This window comes from Lepidochelys olivacea, assembly GCF_965140295.1.
Source record: "Lepidochelys olivacea isolate rLepOli2 genome assembly, chromosome: 15".
Classification (NCBI taxonomy): Eukaryota; Metazoa; Chordata; order Testudines; family Cheloniidae; genus Lepidochelys; species Lepidochelys olivacea.
This window is the reverse complement of record NC_140425.1, coordinates 23,013,517-23,028,158: the sequence shown is the minus strand read 5'-3', so window position 1 is coordinate 23,028,158 and position 14,642 is coordinate 23,013,517. Positions and strand designations below refer to the sequence as shown.

At 37.9% G+C, this 14,642-nt stretch overlaps 1 protein-coding gene across 4 annotated transcripts in view; it reads right to left on the bottom strand.

The window, feature by feature from the left end:
* The window catches only part of STX2 (syntaxin 2), a 40,563-nt gene that overhangs the window by 13,116 nt on the left and 12,805 nt on the right, over nt 1-14,642 (bottom strand). For all 4 annotated transcript variants that reach the window (XM_084649510.1, XM_084649511.1, XM_084649508.1 and 1 more), the window contains exons 4-6: nt 7,518-7,592; nt 6,447-6,520; nt 6,145-6,253 (exon numbers count right to left, since the gene is read on the bottom strand). In XM_084649510.1, the coding sequence (XP_084505636.1) occupies nt 6,145-6,253; nt 6,447-6,520; nt 7,518-7,592 (258 nt within the window). The remainder of the gene's footprint in view (nt 1-6,144; nt 6,254-6,446; nt 6,521-7,517; nt 7,593-14,642) is intronic.

Below are 14,642 nucleotides of genomic sequence, written 5' to 3'. Positions count from 1 at the left end.
CAGTTTTCATGTTTTTGGTAAGCACAATAGGAAAAATTACTTTAATATAAAATTATAAGCTATTTAACATTCATGTTTGTACAACTCCTATATTATATTGAAGATATTAAATCACATGAATATCTAGGGAATCTATTTTCAAAATAAGAATCTAATTTTTTCTGTGTATAAGTAATGAAACAGTATTACAAAGATGAGATTAAAATTATTTTAATACAGGATTCAGTTCATATTAGCACAGGGGTTCTCAAACTTTACTGCACCGCAACCCCCTTCTGACAACAAAAATTACTACATGACCCCAGGAGGGGGGCCCCAAACCCCAAACAGGAGGCCTGTAACCTGAGCCCCTATGCCCTTGGGCTTCAGCCCCGGGTGGTGGGGCTCGGGCTTTGGCCCCAACAAGTCTAAGCCAGTCCTGGCGACCCCATTAAAATGGGGTTGCGACCCACTTTAGGGTTCCGACCCACACAGTTTGAGAACCACTGCATCAGCATATACAGAAAGTGATTGTCAGTTATATTATACTATAAGAAATTCAAGTACTATGTTAAAGGTTAATATAGTTTATTATTCAGCACCTATGTGGACAGGGCTCAAAGTTTGCATAAACATGAAAAAGGAACTGAAACTCAAGTGTAGCAAAAAGGAGTACTTGTGGCACCTTAGAGACTAACCAATTTATTTGAGCATAAGCTTTCGTGAGCTACAGCTCACTTCATCGGATACATAAAAGTGGAAAATGCAGTGAGGATCTTTTTATACACACAGACCATGAAAAAATGGGTGTTTATCACTACAAAAGATTTTCTCCCCCCATCCCCCTTTCCTGCTGGTAATAGTTTATCTAAAGTGATCACTCTCCTTACAATGTGTATGATAATCAAGGTGGGCCATTTCTGGAAAGCTTATGCTCAAATAAATTGGTTAGTCTGTAAGGTGCCACAAGTACTCCTTTTCTTTCTGCGAATACAGACTAACACGGCTGCTACTCTGAAACCTGTCAAGTGTAGCAAAATTACCTCTTAGCACGTTCAAGTAGTTCATATTGTATAATTTTGTTAAACAATGAGCAGAGAATTCAAACAGAGGTTTCATATTCTACCTATCTTCCCACAGAAAAAGAAATTCTGCAGCACCTTATATAATTCTGCTTTCCCCAATGAAAACAAAAGCTATAATATCTAAGCAGTGCCTTACACTTAAATGAAGGGAGGCAGCTCCTGGAGAGTATCTAAGTCTTCAGTGCACACAAAATGCTAAAGACTCAACTCTAGTCAGATACAATAATTTAAATAACTTTAAATAAAAATAGCCATAACTTGTGATATGTTAGGATTTTTTGTTTGTGGGTGAGTGGAGAGGATGGTAAACTGCCAAAAAAAAATCCAATCAAAAAGTGCCATTACCTTGGCAGGAGAAACCAACAGAAAGCAGCAACTCAGTTACAAGAGAACTCAGTTACAATAACAAAAGGAGCAGCAACCAAGAGTTTTAATTCTCCATTGCACCATAAGATCTTCCCTCTCTTTCCCATATAGTATGGTAGAGGGCTGATCAGATTTGCTGTCCTAGATTCATCTTAGGTCTCTTTGGTTTTACTGCTTTCCACATAGCTTCTCCCACTGAATAGTTGGGTTGCAGACCTTCCACTCAGATGTATTAACTTGTGTTTATTTTGGTTGAACCATATTGCTTCTTGCACATATTTCTAATTCTACATGCAAGTCTCTGTTTTGTTCCTCTAGACCCACTGCTCTTTGCAACACCTCCTAATCAGTGTTGGCATCATAACATGGAGGACCCTAAGCTGATGGAAGGAGATGGGCAAGGAAAACACACCCAAAACCAAAGGCATAAGTTTCCCCCTTTAGCAGTACCACTGCCAGAAGAGGGTTGGGATAGGATTTCTAGTAGTAAATTGTTTCCTCGCTCTCTGGTTTCAATGGTGCAAGGAAGACTGGGATGAGGAGTTCATCTTTTCTTTGCCCCACTGCATACCATTCCTGAGAGGGATACAGGACCAGCCTGTGAAATGAAGAACTTGCATGGGACACAGGACACCCAGAAGACCTTACTTAGCTAGTGCTAAAGCAAGGACTAGTTTTAATTTGCCATCATTTGAGTATATTTATCTCTTCTGGTTATTGAAGTACAAAGTTTCCCAGAGATCTTAAATGTTAAAAGTAAACATACGAATAAAAGCCAGGAATAAACTTAAGGGATATTTATTTAGTTTAAAGACTATCAATTGTCTTCATTTCTATTAGTACACCAGTCATAGCACATTTTGGCCACAAATGATTGTCATTTGTTGGCTGGTTCATCCTTGAATTATTTCTTCATTCCTCACTAAAAAACAAATATTTCATTTAAAGTATACAAGTATGAAACACTGAGTGGAGAGCAACAAGTTACAATGAAGTAATGCATTGGTGGCAGCCTATTGAAAACTCACAAGAAAAAGATTCAAATGATTTAGGATACCGCAACAACCAAATGACAATCGTTTTCAATTTCTGTATAGTATCTAGAGATGTTTTACAGGTTCAGTGCAGGGTGAGGTAGTTATTTATGATCATTCAGTGCTAGAGGCAGGTTGAAGTGTAACAAATACTGTTTGTGGTAATAAGAACAGATCATGAAAGAAAGTGAAGAGCTGTTTAGAACTTGAATTTATCAGGCAAAAGAAACTTGGTTTTTAGAGCTATATATTACCAGATTGAATGTAACAGGAATTTCACATAGCACAAAGATCCAATCCTGGATGCAGAGATTTACAGACTGGTCTGTCAAACTCTGGTGGTTTGCTAATAGGGTCATACGGTGCTGGCTTCTTCCGCCTTACTCCAGAGTCCACACAAGTTGTGGTACATCAGAACTTACTGACCCCATTATTGGATTTGGCTTTAGTCACAAAAGGAACTCCACAAAATCCTGCCCAAGCTGTGCTTCCAGGCTTGGCTTCTCCTCTCCTAAGGTCCTCTCGTTAAGGACTGCTCAGCTACACCATATCTTAATGTTTCCCACCAGGATCATTTCCTGCGAAATGGTGGGATGGTTCAGGCAAATACAGCCAGACTGCTACCAATGCATTAAATAATTTCCTCATATTACTTTTTCATATAAGCAATTGCCATAGGGATGTAACAATCAAAAACTAGAGAGAGAGATGATGGTCTGTAAAATCATGAATGGATGGGCAGGAAGTCCACAAGAACCTCTGTATTAAGATGTTGTCCACAAAATAGCAGAGTGTGTTAATTCCTGTTCAAAAAGTTTATTCGGCAATTTCTTTGAAGAATAAAGTTCTTGATTTTTGTTGTAACTTGACATGGTTCTGGTTAAGAAGGCAGAGAAAAAAGCAGCTAGAAATTATTTCACTACTTTCTAAAGTGGAAAACTTTGCTCCTCCATTAAGGTAGGTAGAGCTACCAGAAAGCAGTGATCCCCCACAAGTTTAATCATTCTATTTAAAGCACTTAAAGTAACCGATATTGTAGCCAGGCAATGATAAACAAAGTTGAACAAACCAGAACAAACAAAATCTCAGACGTGATTTATGCTTCCCACAAACATGTCATCTCAATTCATAAGTTTGGGTACAACACAGTGAAGATTAATTGTTTTATCCAATTCACACTCTTTTAGATCAAATATTCAATGACTTGGGCAGCATCCCTACCAACATAGCCACACTCATTTAATGCTAGGATTTTCAAAGAAGCCAAAGGGGATGTCCAAAACCTACTGACTTTCAGTGATCTGATTCCCTTTGGCTTCTTTGAACATCCCTGCCTTAAATTATAGGAGATGTACCTAAACAGTGAGGAAGGGAAAGCTAGTACTGAAACTCCCAGTGTTACCAGAATAGTGATATTTCACTTCCTCCAGAGATATTCATCGATGGTTTTATGAATTACACTAATTGTTAAATAGTGAATAATTCAAGAAAAGTCGAACCAAGTTTTAAAAACCCCAACAATAGGATATCCAGTATCTTCTATTTTACACAAATAACCACACTGCACCTTTCAATGCGTGTGTGGAGGGGGGAACATTATCTGGCTTGCCGGGGGAGAGGGAATAGTGCTTTACGGGCTAGGAAGGGAAGGGGAGGAAGGCTTAGAAGCTGCTGCAAAAGGGGGAAGAGAGTCAGCTTGGCAACAAACACACACCCACCCACCCACCCACCCCCGGGACTGGAAAGGCTAAGGAGGTCAAAAGGAGCAAGCCTGGCAGAGGAAGCCTCTTTTCCCCAGACCAGGCGGAGCACCACTCACCCTCCCTGCCACTGAGGTGGCAAAATACCAGGTTTGGTCAGGACCTCCTGTGGGCATCGCACTAGCCACTCCTTTCTAGGGGGCCTGGGAAGGAATTTTTCCCTCGCCACCAGATTGGCCTACATGGAGTAGGGGGTTTTCCCACCTTCCCCACAGCAGGTTCATGGAGTGCTGTGTTATGGTGAGGAAGGAAAGGTGTTAGGCTATTATGTTGCCACTCATTATATAAGTGCGCGCGGATGTCCAGTGCTAGTACTCCAGAGGGAAGGGATACAGTGACCGAATAAATGGCTTGGTAAAGGACTTAAAAAGGAGGTGTTGGTTAAAGGAATAGAATGGGGGGGGAGAAGAGAGAAGAGATCGGGGCTCCTATGACTGGTATGGCAGGGAGCCAACCCCGCTTTCTTATATGCCACCTTAATCCTCATTTGAGGGGTGCGGGGGGAATAGTAAAGTCCAAGGAATAGGTTGGCTGGTGGACCTGGATGGAAAAAAGAGGGGGGCTGGCAGAAAATATTAAATGAACATGAAGTTTCCTGCACTGTATACTTATCTGCCGGGTTGTTCCAGACATCTATTAATAAAGTTGTGGACTGATTAAAACCATATCAAGTGTTTCCTGTCCTTCTTTCGGTATAGCCAGACAATACAGGCTACAATTCTAAGAAGCAGGAGTGGTGTAAGAACATTCAACAGCACAGGTTGAAAACCTTTCTGGGTAATAATTTGGCAACACTACAGTGAGTGAAATTCTCGTTCACTGAAGTCAATGGGATTTTTGCTATTGATTTGACTGTATATTCAGAATCCATGAAGATAACTTTAGTAAAAGAATATGTCTAGAAGTATCCATTAAGAACAAAATCAACATTTAAAACTACTGTATATACTTGTTCATTAGCCCGTTCGTTTATAAGCCGACCCCCCAAGATGGATAGGTAAAAAAAAGTAAAAACTGTATGACCCTTTCACAAGCCGACCCTATATTTCAGGGGTTGGCAAACTTTGGCTCCCGGCCCGTCAGGGTAAGCCGCTGGCGGGTCAAGACGTTTCGTTTACCTGGAGCGTTCACAGGCATCGAACCCCTCAGCTCCCAGTGGCCGCGGTTCACCGTTCCCAGCCAATGGGAGCTGTGGGAAGTGGCACGCCACTGGGAGCTGAGGGGCTCCATGCCTGTGAATGCTCCAGGTTAACAAAATGACTATGTATTAGATATTCAATTAAATGATTTCATAGAGTTTAAAATCATCAAATTTTGGTGTAGACCCATTTATAAGCCGACCCCCGCTCTTTGATGCGCCACTTTTTTTACCAAAAATATTCGGCTTATGAACGAGTATATACGGTAATCATTCTTCAGGTCAAGGTAAGTTCTTCCATATCAAAGTCTATTAGACAGTTACAATTTAACCAGCTATTTATATTATGTGTAACATAAAAAACAAACAAGTAGAAGCTTGTGTGTGTTCATCATCTAAGGAGTTAAGTTCCAAAGGAGCAGCTACAGAGAAGTATGCAGGACTATATACAGGTTTTTAAGGTCAGGCTTGACAAAGCCCTGGCTGGGATGATTTAGTTGGGGATTGGTCCTGCTTTGAGCAGGGGGTTGGACTAGATGACCTTCTGAGGTCCCTTCCAATCCTGATATTTTATGATACATTGCCATTTTATTGAAAAAAACCTTGTCTGGCGGTACAAAATAAGAACTGGAATACAGGAAAATAAAACTAGAAGACTGGGGGTATTATTTCAATTCTGTATAAACCAAAACAACAAAAAAGATGTCAAAAAACAAACAAACAAAGACCATTAAAAAAGTTAATTCAGCCATCTATATTGGAAGAAAATTCAGGTCACTTACTTATTTCTAACTGTCGCTGTATCCGTCCTTTGCTGCGTTCTCGAAACAGGGTCTGGGTCTCATTGTATTCTGTCATGACGTCCACAAACTTCCGGGACAATACCAAGTGCTAGTTTTGAGGAGTAAAAATATAGTACTTTATTTTACAACAAAATGCATTTTCAAAAAGTATAAAATAGTACATAGGCTCCAGGAAAGTCCAATTATTCCCTCTCCCCACCCCACAATACTGTCTCTCTTCTGGAGCTTAGTTGACTTTGTTAAACTCCTCAGATTTCCCCATGCAGACTTTATGATCATACCTGTGTTTTTCGTATCCTGAGTTCAACTGATGTTCGATTAGCATTCCCATCTTGATCAGAACTTTGTTCAATAGCTAGGAAGAATATAAGAACTCATACTGTAAGGTGTTAAGAATGCAACATATAGTAAAAGTTTTAACATAAACATTTACTATTTTATAAATCATAATTAGTACTGTTTTCCTGTTTCCTACCCCAAAAAAGTAGTTTCTCTTTAGAAAGATTTTCACCATATAATAAAAACTAAATCTATTAATGACATAGAATGCAAGGTTAAGAATATAAAACTGTTTACACAGCCAAATTAAAAACAAATTTTTAAAAGTATCTGTTCGTTGATGGGTATTATGTCATCTTTTGTGCTTGGAAGGAGCCTAACAAATTGGGGTTGCTACTGCTATCTGAATAATAAATGTTGTTTACTGGACAGAAGAATTTTATTAAATATTACCCTTAAACCTAGAAATCTATCACTGAAGAAAAGAATGACCTTAATGTAATTTAGTGGCACTAGAAAAAAAACATTGTTATGTTTGAGTTGACACATGCTGAACAATTAAGACTCCTAAATTCTAAATTAGTTGCTAAATAAGGGGCCTGATTTTCAAGAGTACTCAAGAGCAGATATATGAATTTTGGGACAGACCTCAGCTGGGGTAATTTAGCATAGCTCCATGTCAGTTTGTACTATTTGAATATATGGCCCTTATTTTTAAATTGTTGATTAAATACATTAAACGCTGGGCAAATATTTCAAATCTACAATTCTTTTCTTTCATCTGATAAAGGGGCATGTCTTGATCATTTTTGATACAATAAGTGAAACTTATTTTAACATTCTGAGTTCCAAGATTTTCTGTAATAATATATTATATTTTCTTAAAGTTTGGAACATCCCACTATGATACAAGCTATGAAAACCAAATTTGTATATACATATATTGACCCCATTAATTACACTGAGGGGCAAATTCCAATGTTCTTGAGACTGTTCGAGCTCTCCTAATATCACAAATACATATATAAGGCTCCATATAATTATTAAATTATGGAGGGGGGGGTTGCACTTACCCTTTAACTTGGCTCGAATTTTATTAGCTATTTTCTTGATTTCTTTGTTCAGGTCCTCGAGTTCTTCCTTTGTTCCTTTTTTAAAGGAATGTGAAACATAGCTTTTAGAATAATTAGTGATTGATTCTAAGACATACTGATGAGCAAGTATACCTTTTGGAAGGTATCCAAACTATCTTTTGGGTATACAACCTAAAATTGACTACAAGCATTAAAGGATGGAAACTATACAAGTGGAGGACTGTTGGAGGGGATGGGCAGCCTGAATCTTTAAGTTACCTTGCTTACTTGTTGTGGATTTATTAAATTTTATTCTATACTTAAGATATTTGTGATGTATTTTAAATTATGTTGAGGGCACCCAAAATGTATTAATAAATACCCTTTTTCAGCATTTATATGCATCTCAATAAGTTAATTAACTTTCCAGTTAGCTGCGTAAAATAAAGTTAGTGAGAAAGTGTGGTGCGTGAATTCACTAAAAATTGTATCATTTTAAAAGAACAAGAAACCTCAGTCAGCCCCATGCCAGCTGCCTAGTCCTGTGCATAAAGCAATGGACAGGGAGACGAGATCTGGATTCTATGCCTGATTTGCCACTCTGTTGCATAAACATGGACAATTCACTCCCCCTCTCCCTGTGGCTTTGTTTTCCTAGCTGTAAAATAGGGGATAATACTTGTTTTCCTTTATTAAGTTCTTTGAGATCCTCAAGTAATAAGCTCTATAAGAGAGACAATTATATAATTAATGTGGAGTTCATCACTATTGTATTTCAGCTTCTTTCCACCGCTCATATCAATTTAATCATGTTTACTTAATGCAGACATTCACTCCTATTTTCCTGTTTATCATTCTGTTAGATATGCAAGGGGGTAATACACTAATTTGTGCGCCTTTAATAGAAGAAAACTGCGAAGATTAAAGCTTCATAGCCCTTAAAAGAAAAATAATACTGGAGAAAACACATTTGTCCAGAAGCGTTTGGATACTCAGCATCAAAACCAGAAAGAGGACTCTGACTTGAACGTATTTCTAGAGAAACACCATCTGACACTTCAGATCAGTTGTCCCCAAACAGCGGGGTAACGTTCAAAGGGTGCCGAAGGTGGGTGTGCGCGCGCGCAAGCCATCCCCCATGAGGGCAGGGATGGAGCATCAACCAGCCCTGCTCAGCCCTCAGCCCCACACCTGCCCCCAGCCTCGGCTCGCTTACCCATTCACATCCTGCCCCCAAAAGCCGTGGCCCTGCTCTCGGCACCCAGGTCAGGGTGTGGACAGAGGTAAGGGGTGCAACCCTGAAAAGTTTGGGGACCACTTCTTTAGATTTAGATGTAAGAGGATTTTAGTTTATATTAAAAGCTATTACTTTGGCCCACAGCAAAGGAAATCTGAAAAGGAAGGCATCATGATCTTTGTTGTATTATGTATTAAGACAAGATTTTACATAAAGTCAATCAAACAAAAGCTTAAAGTATAGATGGCTCTCTGCCATATTTCTTCCTGAATGCTGGTACAATTATACGAGGAAAAGTTATTGAAATTACAAAAACAATTATTTGTCAGAAAATGTTTGAGCGCTGATATGATCACTTTGTGGAGCCATCCACTATCATCCACTCCCAGCTTTGGGCAGTCAGAGGCTAGGGACACCCAGAGCATGTTGTTGTATCCCTTACCATTTTGGCAAATAGCCACTGATGGACCTATCCTCCATGAACTTATCTTATTCTTTTTTGAATTGTACTTTTGACCTTCACAACATCCCTTGGCAATGAGTTCCACACGTTGACTGTGCGTTGTGTGAAGAAGTACTTCCTTATGTTCCCTACTGCCTATTAATTCCATTGGGTGACCCCTGGTTCTTCTGTTATGTGAAGGGGTAAACAACACTTCCTTTTTCACTTTCTCCACACCATTCATGATTTTATAGACCTCTATCATATTCCCTCCTTAGTTGTCTCTTTTCCAAGCTTAAAAGTCCCTGTCTCCTCATATGGAAGCTGTTCCACACCCTTAATTTTTCTTGCCCTTCTCTGTACTTTTTCCATTTCTAATATATCTTTTTTGAAATGAGGCAACTAGAACTGCATGCACTATTCAAGGTGCAGGCGTACCAAGTCTGATTACCTAAAGCTTTCCTAATGGTTCGTAACAGTTAGCTTTTTTGACTTTTGCTGCACATTGAGCGGATGTTTTCACAGAATTAACTAAAATGATTTGAAAATCTCTTTCTTGAGTTGTAACAGCTAATTTAGATATCATTTTGTATGTATAGCTGGGATGTTTTTCAATATGCATTTTGTGTATTTATCAACATGAAATTTCATCTGCCATTTTATTGCCCAGTCACTCAATGTTGCAAGATCCCTTTGTAACTCTTTGCAGTCTCATTTGGACTTAACTATCTTGAGTAATTTTGTATCATCTGCAAATTTTGCCACCTCACTGTTTACCCCTTTTACCAGATCATTTATGAATATATTGAACAGCACGGTAACAGACAGATCCCTGGGGGACACCACTATTTATTGCTCTCCATTCTGAAACTGACCATTTATTCCTATCCTTTGTTTCCTGTCTTTCAACCAGTTACTGATACATGAGAGGACCTTCCCTCTTATCCCATGACTGTTTACTCTGCTTAAGAGCCTTAAGGGACCTTGTCAAAGGCTTTCTGAAAAGTCCAATTACACTATATTTACTGGACCACACATGTCCATATGTTTGTTAACCCCTTCAAAGAAGATGAATAGATTGGTGAGGCATGATTTTCCTTTCCAAAAGCTGTGCTGACTCTTATCCATCAAATCATGTTCATCTATGTACCTGATAATTCTGTTTTTTACTATAGTTTCAACTAATTTGCCTGCTACTCAAATTTAGTCTTACCAGACTGTAAATTACCCGGATTGCCTCTGGAGCCTTTTAAAAAAATTGCTTGTCACATTAGCTATCTTGCAGTCAACTGGTACAGAAGCTGATTTAAGCGATAGGTTACATATGAGCTAGTAGTTCTGCAATTTCATATGCAAGTTCCTTCAGTACTCTTGGGTGAAGACCATCTGGTTCTGGTGACTTATTATTGTTTAATTTATTAATTTGTTCCAAAACCTTCTCCACTGACACCTCAAATTGGGGCAGTTCCTCAGATTTGTCACTTAAAAAGAATGGTTCAGTTGTGAGACTCTCCCTCACATCCTCTGCAGTGAAGCCCGATGCAAAGAACTAATTTAGCTTCTCTGCAAGGGGTTTATCTTCGAGTGCTCCTTTAACACTTCAATCGTCCAGTGGCCCCACTTGTTATTTGGCAGCTTCCTATTTTTAATGTACTTAAATAATTCTTACGGTTAGGCTTTGATTCTTTAGCGAGCTGCTATTAAACATTCTTTTTTGGCCTGTCCAATTCTACTATTTGTCAAAAACATTTTGTGCAACTCTAGATGTGGATGATCTAGAAAACGAGTAACTAGAAGATAAAGGAATCTTACAAAACTAAAAGTCTTTAGAAAGATATAGTTGACACTGAATAATTGCGATTGTGGTATAACATTTATATTTCCTTAGGAGATGTCCCTCAGAGGCACCCAGAGAGGGAGGGGGAAGGTATTAGAAAATTATGTTATATAAAAAACTTTTTTTAAAAACAAAAAACAAGAGTGTCTGGAGAAAACCTAGTGAAAACAAATCAGAAGAAAACATAAGGAATTCCCCAACCTCATGAAGTTTATACCAGGTGCACATGTAACTTACATTTCTATCAACTGTAAGTGATATATATTTTTGTATCTATTCCCATAACAGAAGACAGACCTTATTTGTAATATATAATATAATTTGTAGTACCCCATGTGAACATTCATTTGAATTCATATTAAAGCTATTAAAGAAGCAAATATGTTTCTTGCATAATTCTAAGACAAATTTAATAAAACAAAGGACAGAAAGTAAACATGCAAGTTACCAGATATAGTGTGATGTTGTTCACGATTTTCAAATAATAAAGCTAGCTACTTGTCTTTTACTGTGTAATTTAATTTAATAAGTTTTAGTTGTACCACTGAGTACTGTAATTTCCATAAGTAAAAGCATATAAAGTTGGCCATAAACATATTTCTCTTCTGGAGAACTAGGTTCAGGTCAGATGAGATAGTAATTAACTGATGTTTCAGGTTGCAAATAGTCGTTAGAAGAAATTTCTGGAAATGTTCAGTAACATCTTAAATTTAAAAAAAAAAACTTTTTATCCTAAATTAACAATAGATATGCAGAGCTAAAGATTAAAACCCATCAGGCAAATTCTGCTCTTAAGATAAAAAAACAAGTATTTATAGCTATGTAAGTGAGATACTACCTTCTACTAAGCCCCCACAAACTTGAGTTTATCATTCTTCTTTCCCTCCTCCCCTCTTACATTTGAAATTTAAACTCATGTCTTTCACACCGGGGGGGGGGGGGGAGGGGAGAAGGTAATTTAAAAATATTCCCCTTAGAGCAAACTATTGTGTGTTTTCGGAAACTATTTCATTGAAATTATACAGCTTTCTCCACATACTTCCTTCCCTTCCCTTAGTTTCCCATTTCCTCTAGGCATAACACACAGCTTTTCCAAACGTTACCGCCATCATAAAAAAAGTTAAACATACTCCTTTCACACAGCAGCTTCATCACAGGCCAGTATAAATGAACTCTTTATTCTGTCATGCACTTGTGGCTCATGTAAAATCCAGTTAGCTTTTATTTTTAACTTAAAATTATTTTTCCATCTTCTACAGCTGCAATGTTATTGGAACAAAATTAAAGCAGTCCCTTACCCAAGACTGCTTTCCTTGGTGACTTCCTGGTCCCTACTAACTCTTTTCAGTACAGGGTCACCATCTTACAGAAACAGCCGCCCTCACCCAGCAGCTGTGGCCCTGAAGTAGCCAATTTGTAACTTGCAATTATTTGTTGTATCTCCTCCTGTAACAGTAACCAGTTATATTCCCCACCCACCAAGTTTTCTGCTTTCCTCTTGCTGTCATCAACTACGTGCTGTGGGCCTGAGTCACCACTGCATTACTCCAGTTTTAGTGAAGTTACATTGCCATAAAAGCAGTGAAGTCACACCAGATTAAAAGAAGAGAAATGCAGAGATGAATCAAGCCCTAAATCTGCATCTACAGTGAAAATTTTAGATAAGTTTCGTATAATTGCTCCAGCATTTGTGCAAATTCACTGCTGCTGGTAACCACCAGTTTGTGGGAAAAATCAAAAGGGAAACACAAACGCTTTGTGAATCTTTACATACACAGTAAATTCAGTTGGCATAGGCAGACACAGAAAAGCAAAGATTCCTTGGGTGTGACACAAGACTAGTGCATATATCATCTAAACAAAATACTAATATTATGGCAAAATTAAATTTATAGGAGGTTAAATCTATTAATATCCACATATGAGTAAGGATATTTTGAGTTCTCATATGTTGCTTGTGCTGACAAATGGGAAAATAATCTTCACTAAAATTATTTTAACAAGGCAAACAAACAATAGAAATAAATTATATTGCTGATAAACTTTGTTTTAAACGAGACTGATCACTCAAATAGTAATTTTATAACCAAGAAAGCTGAGGGCTATGTATGCTCAAACTTATTATGTCACAGCATTGAGATTCAATGGAAGGCACACAAAGAAGGATCCTGGATGTCCAAATTCAAAGTCCTTCTTCTAAGTTTCAATATTTTTTAAAGGGCCTATATGATTTCACATTAGGAGCAGGTTAGTGTTTTTTATGTTTATGTTTGTCACGGAAGGTCTTTAAGCTCGGGATACTTCACGAAAAAACTCGCTAACCAAATCAAATCACAGCAATTCAAATCTAGTTCATTAAGAAGGTTACTTTTTTTAAAGTAGGATTTACTTTTTGGTCCAAATTTAAAGTTCAACAACTTAAAGTGCACTGAGTTTTTAATTAAGGGAAATTTTCAAGTAGGTTTTTTTTTTCTTATAAATAGTTCATTCTATACTTCCGTCTATCACTGATTCATTGTTTTCCCCCTAATCACATCACTGTACCAGTCACTGTCCATTTTTCACTTGAGAATACTGTATACAGCCTAATAAGGAGAGATTTAGCTAAGCCTCTACAGTGAATCTAAGCACAGGCAGCTATAATTAGCTTATGAATAATACCATTAGAGACATTTAAGGGTGAGATTTTCAAAGGAGCGTAAATTACTTGAGAGCACAAGCCCCACTGAAAGTTAGCAAGACTTGTGCTAAGTCACTTGAGCACTTTGGAAACTTGGTCAATAATGCTGAACTCGCAAAAAGGCGTGAAAAGTGAGGTTTTTTTTTTAAACCTAGAATGCATAAAAGTGATGTTTTAGGCAACTGTGTTGTAACTAAGCAGCTTTTCAAAAAATATGCAGTATTACAGTTTTAACTAGTTTCTCAAAGCTTGTTCTATGTCAGCATCTTCCACTGATTCTGAAGGCAATTTTATATTTTAAAGGCTATTTCTCACCAATGACCGCACATTGACTCCTGCATGTGAAAACAGTATCTAGCTATTAATAACACTTCAATAATTACAGTAAGTGTATGAGAGAAACATTGAGTGAAAGTAAACGTTATCAGTACCATTCAAATGAAAGCAGTGTCTTATGCGGTATAATTTTCTTTGTAATAAATACACAGACGTTATTGTAAATATTCAGGTTGAAAACAAAGTTTCAAAAGATTAAGGATTCACAAATGGGCAAAACAGTAATTCTTCACCACTGAAAAGTAGTTTGTGTACACAACTACAAATGCAAAACATGCATATAGGCAGTGATACTGAAATTATGTACATCTGATCCTTTCGTCCATTAAAAAGAGAGCGTTACAAACTTGACCAAAGGAAGCTTCAAAACAAATTTAAGATAGGGATTACCAATATGACTATTTTGGGCCAATTATCAGGTCCCGTAAGACCCATTTGGGCTACTGACAGTGCAAAGGGACTGTAAAGCTGGTCTAAGAGGCCAACTAAGGATTCCCCCAGTATAGAGTAAATCCTCAAGTGGCATATCCAACCCTATACCACCCCTACAGCCATTGGAATAAGGAGTGTGACCAGAGTGCTTCAGTGATCCC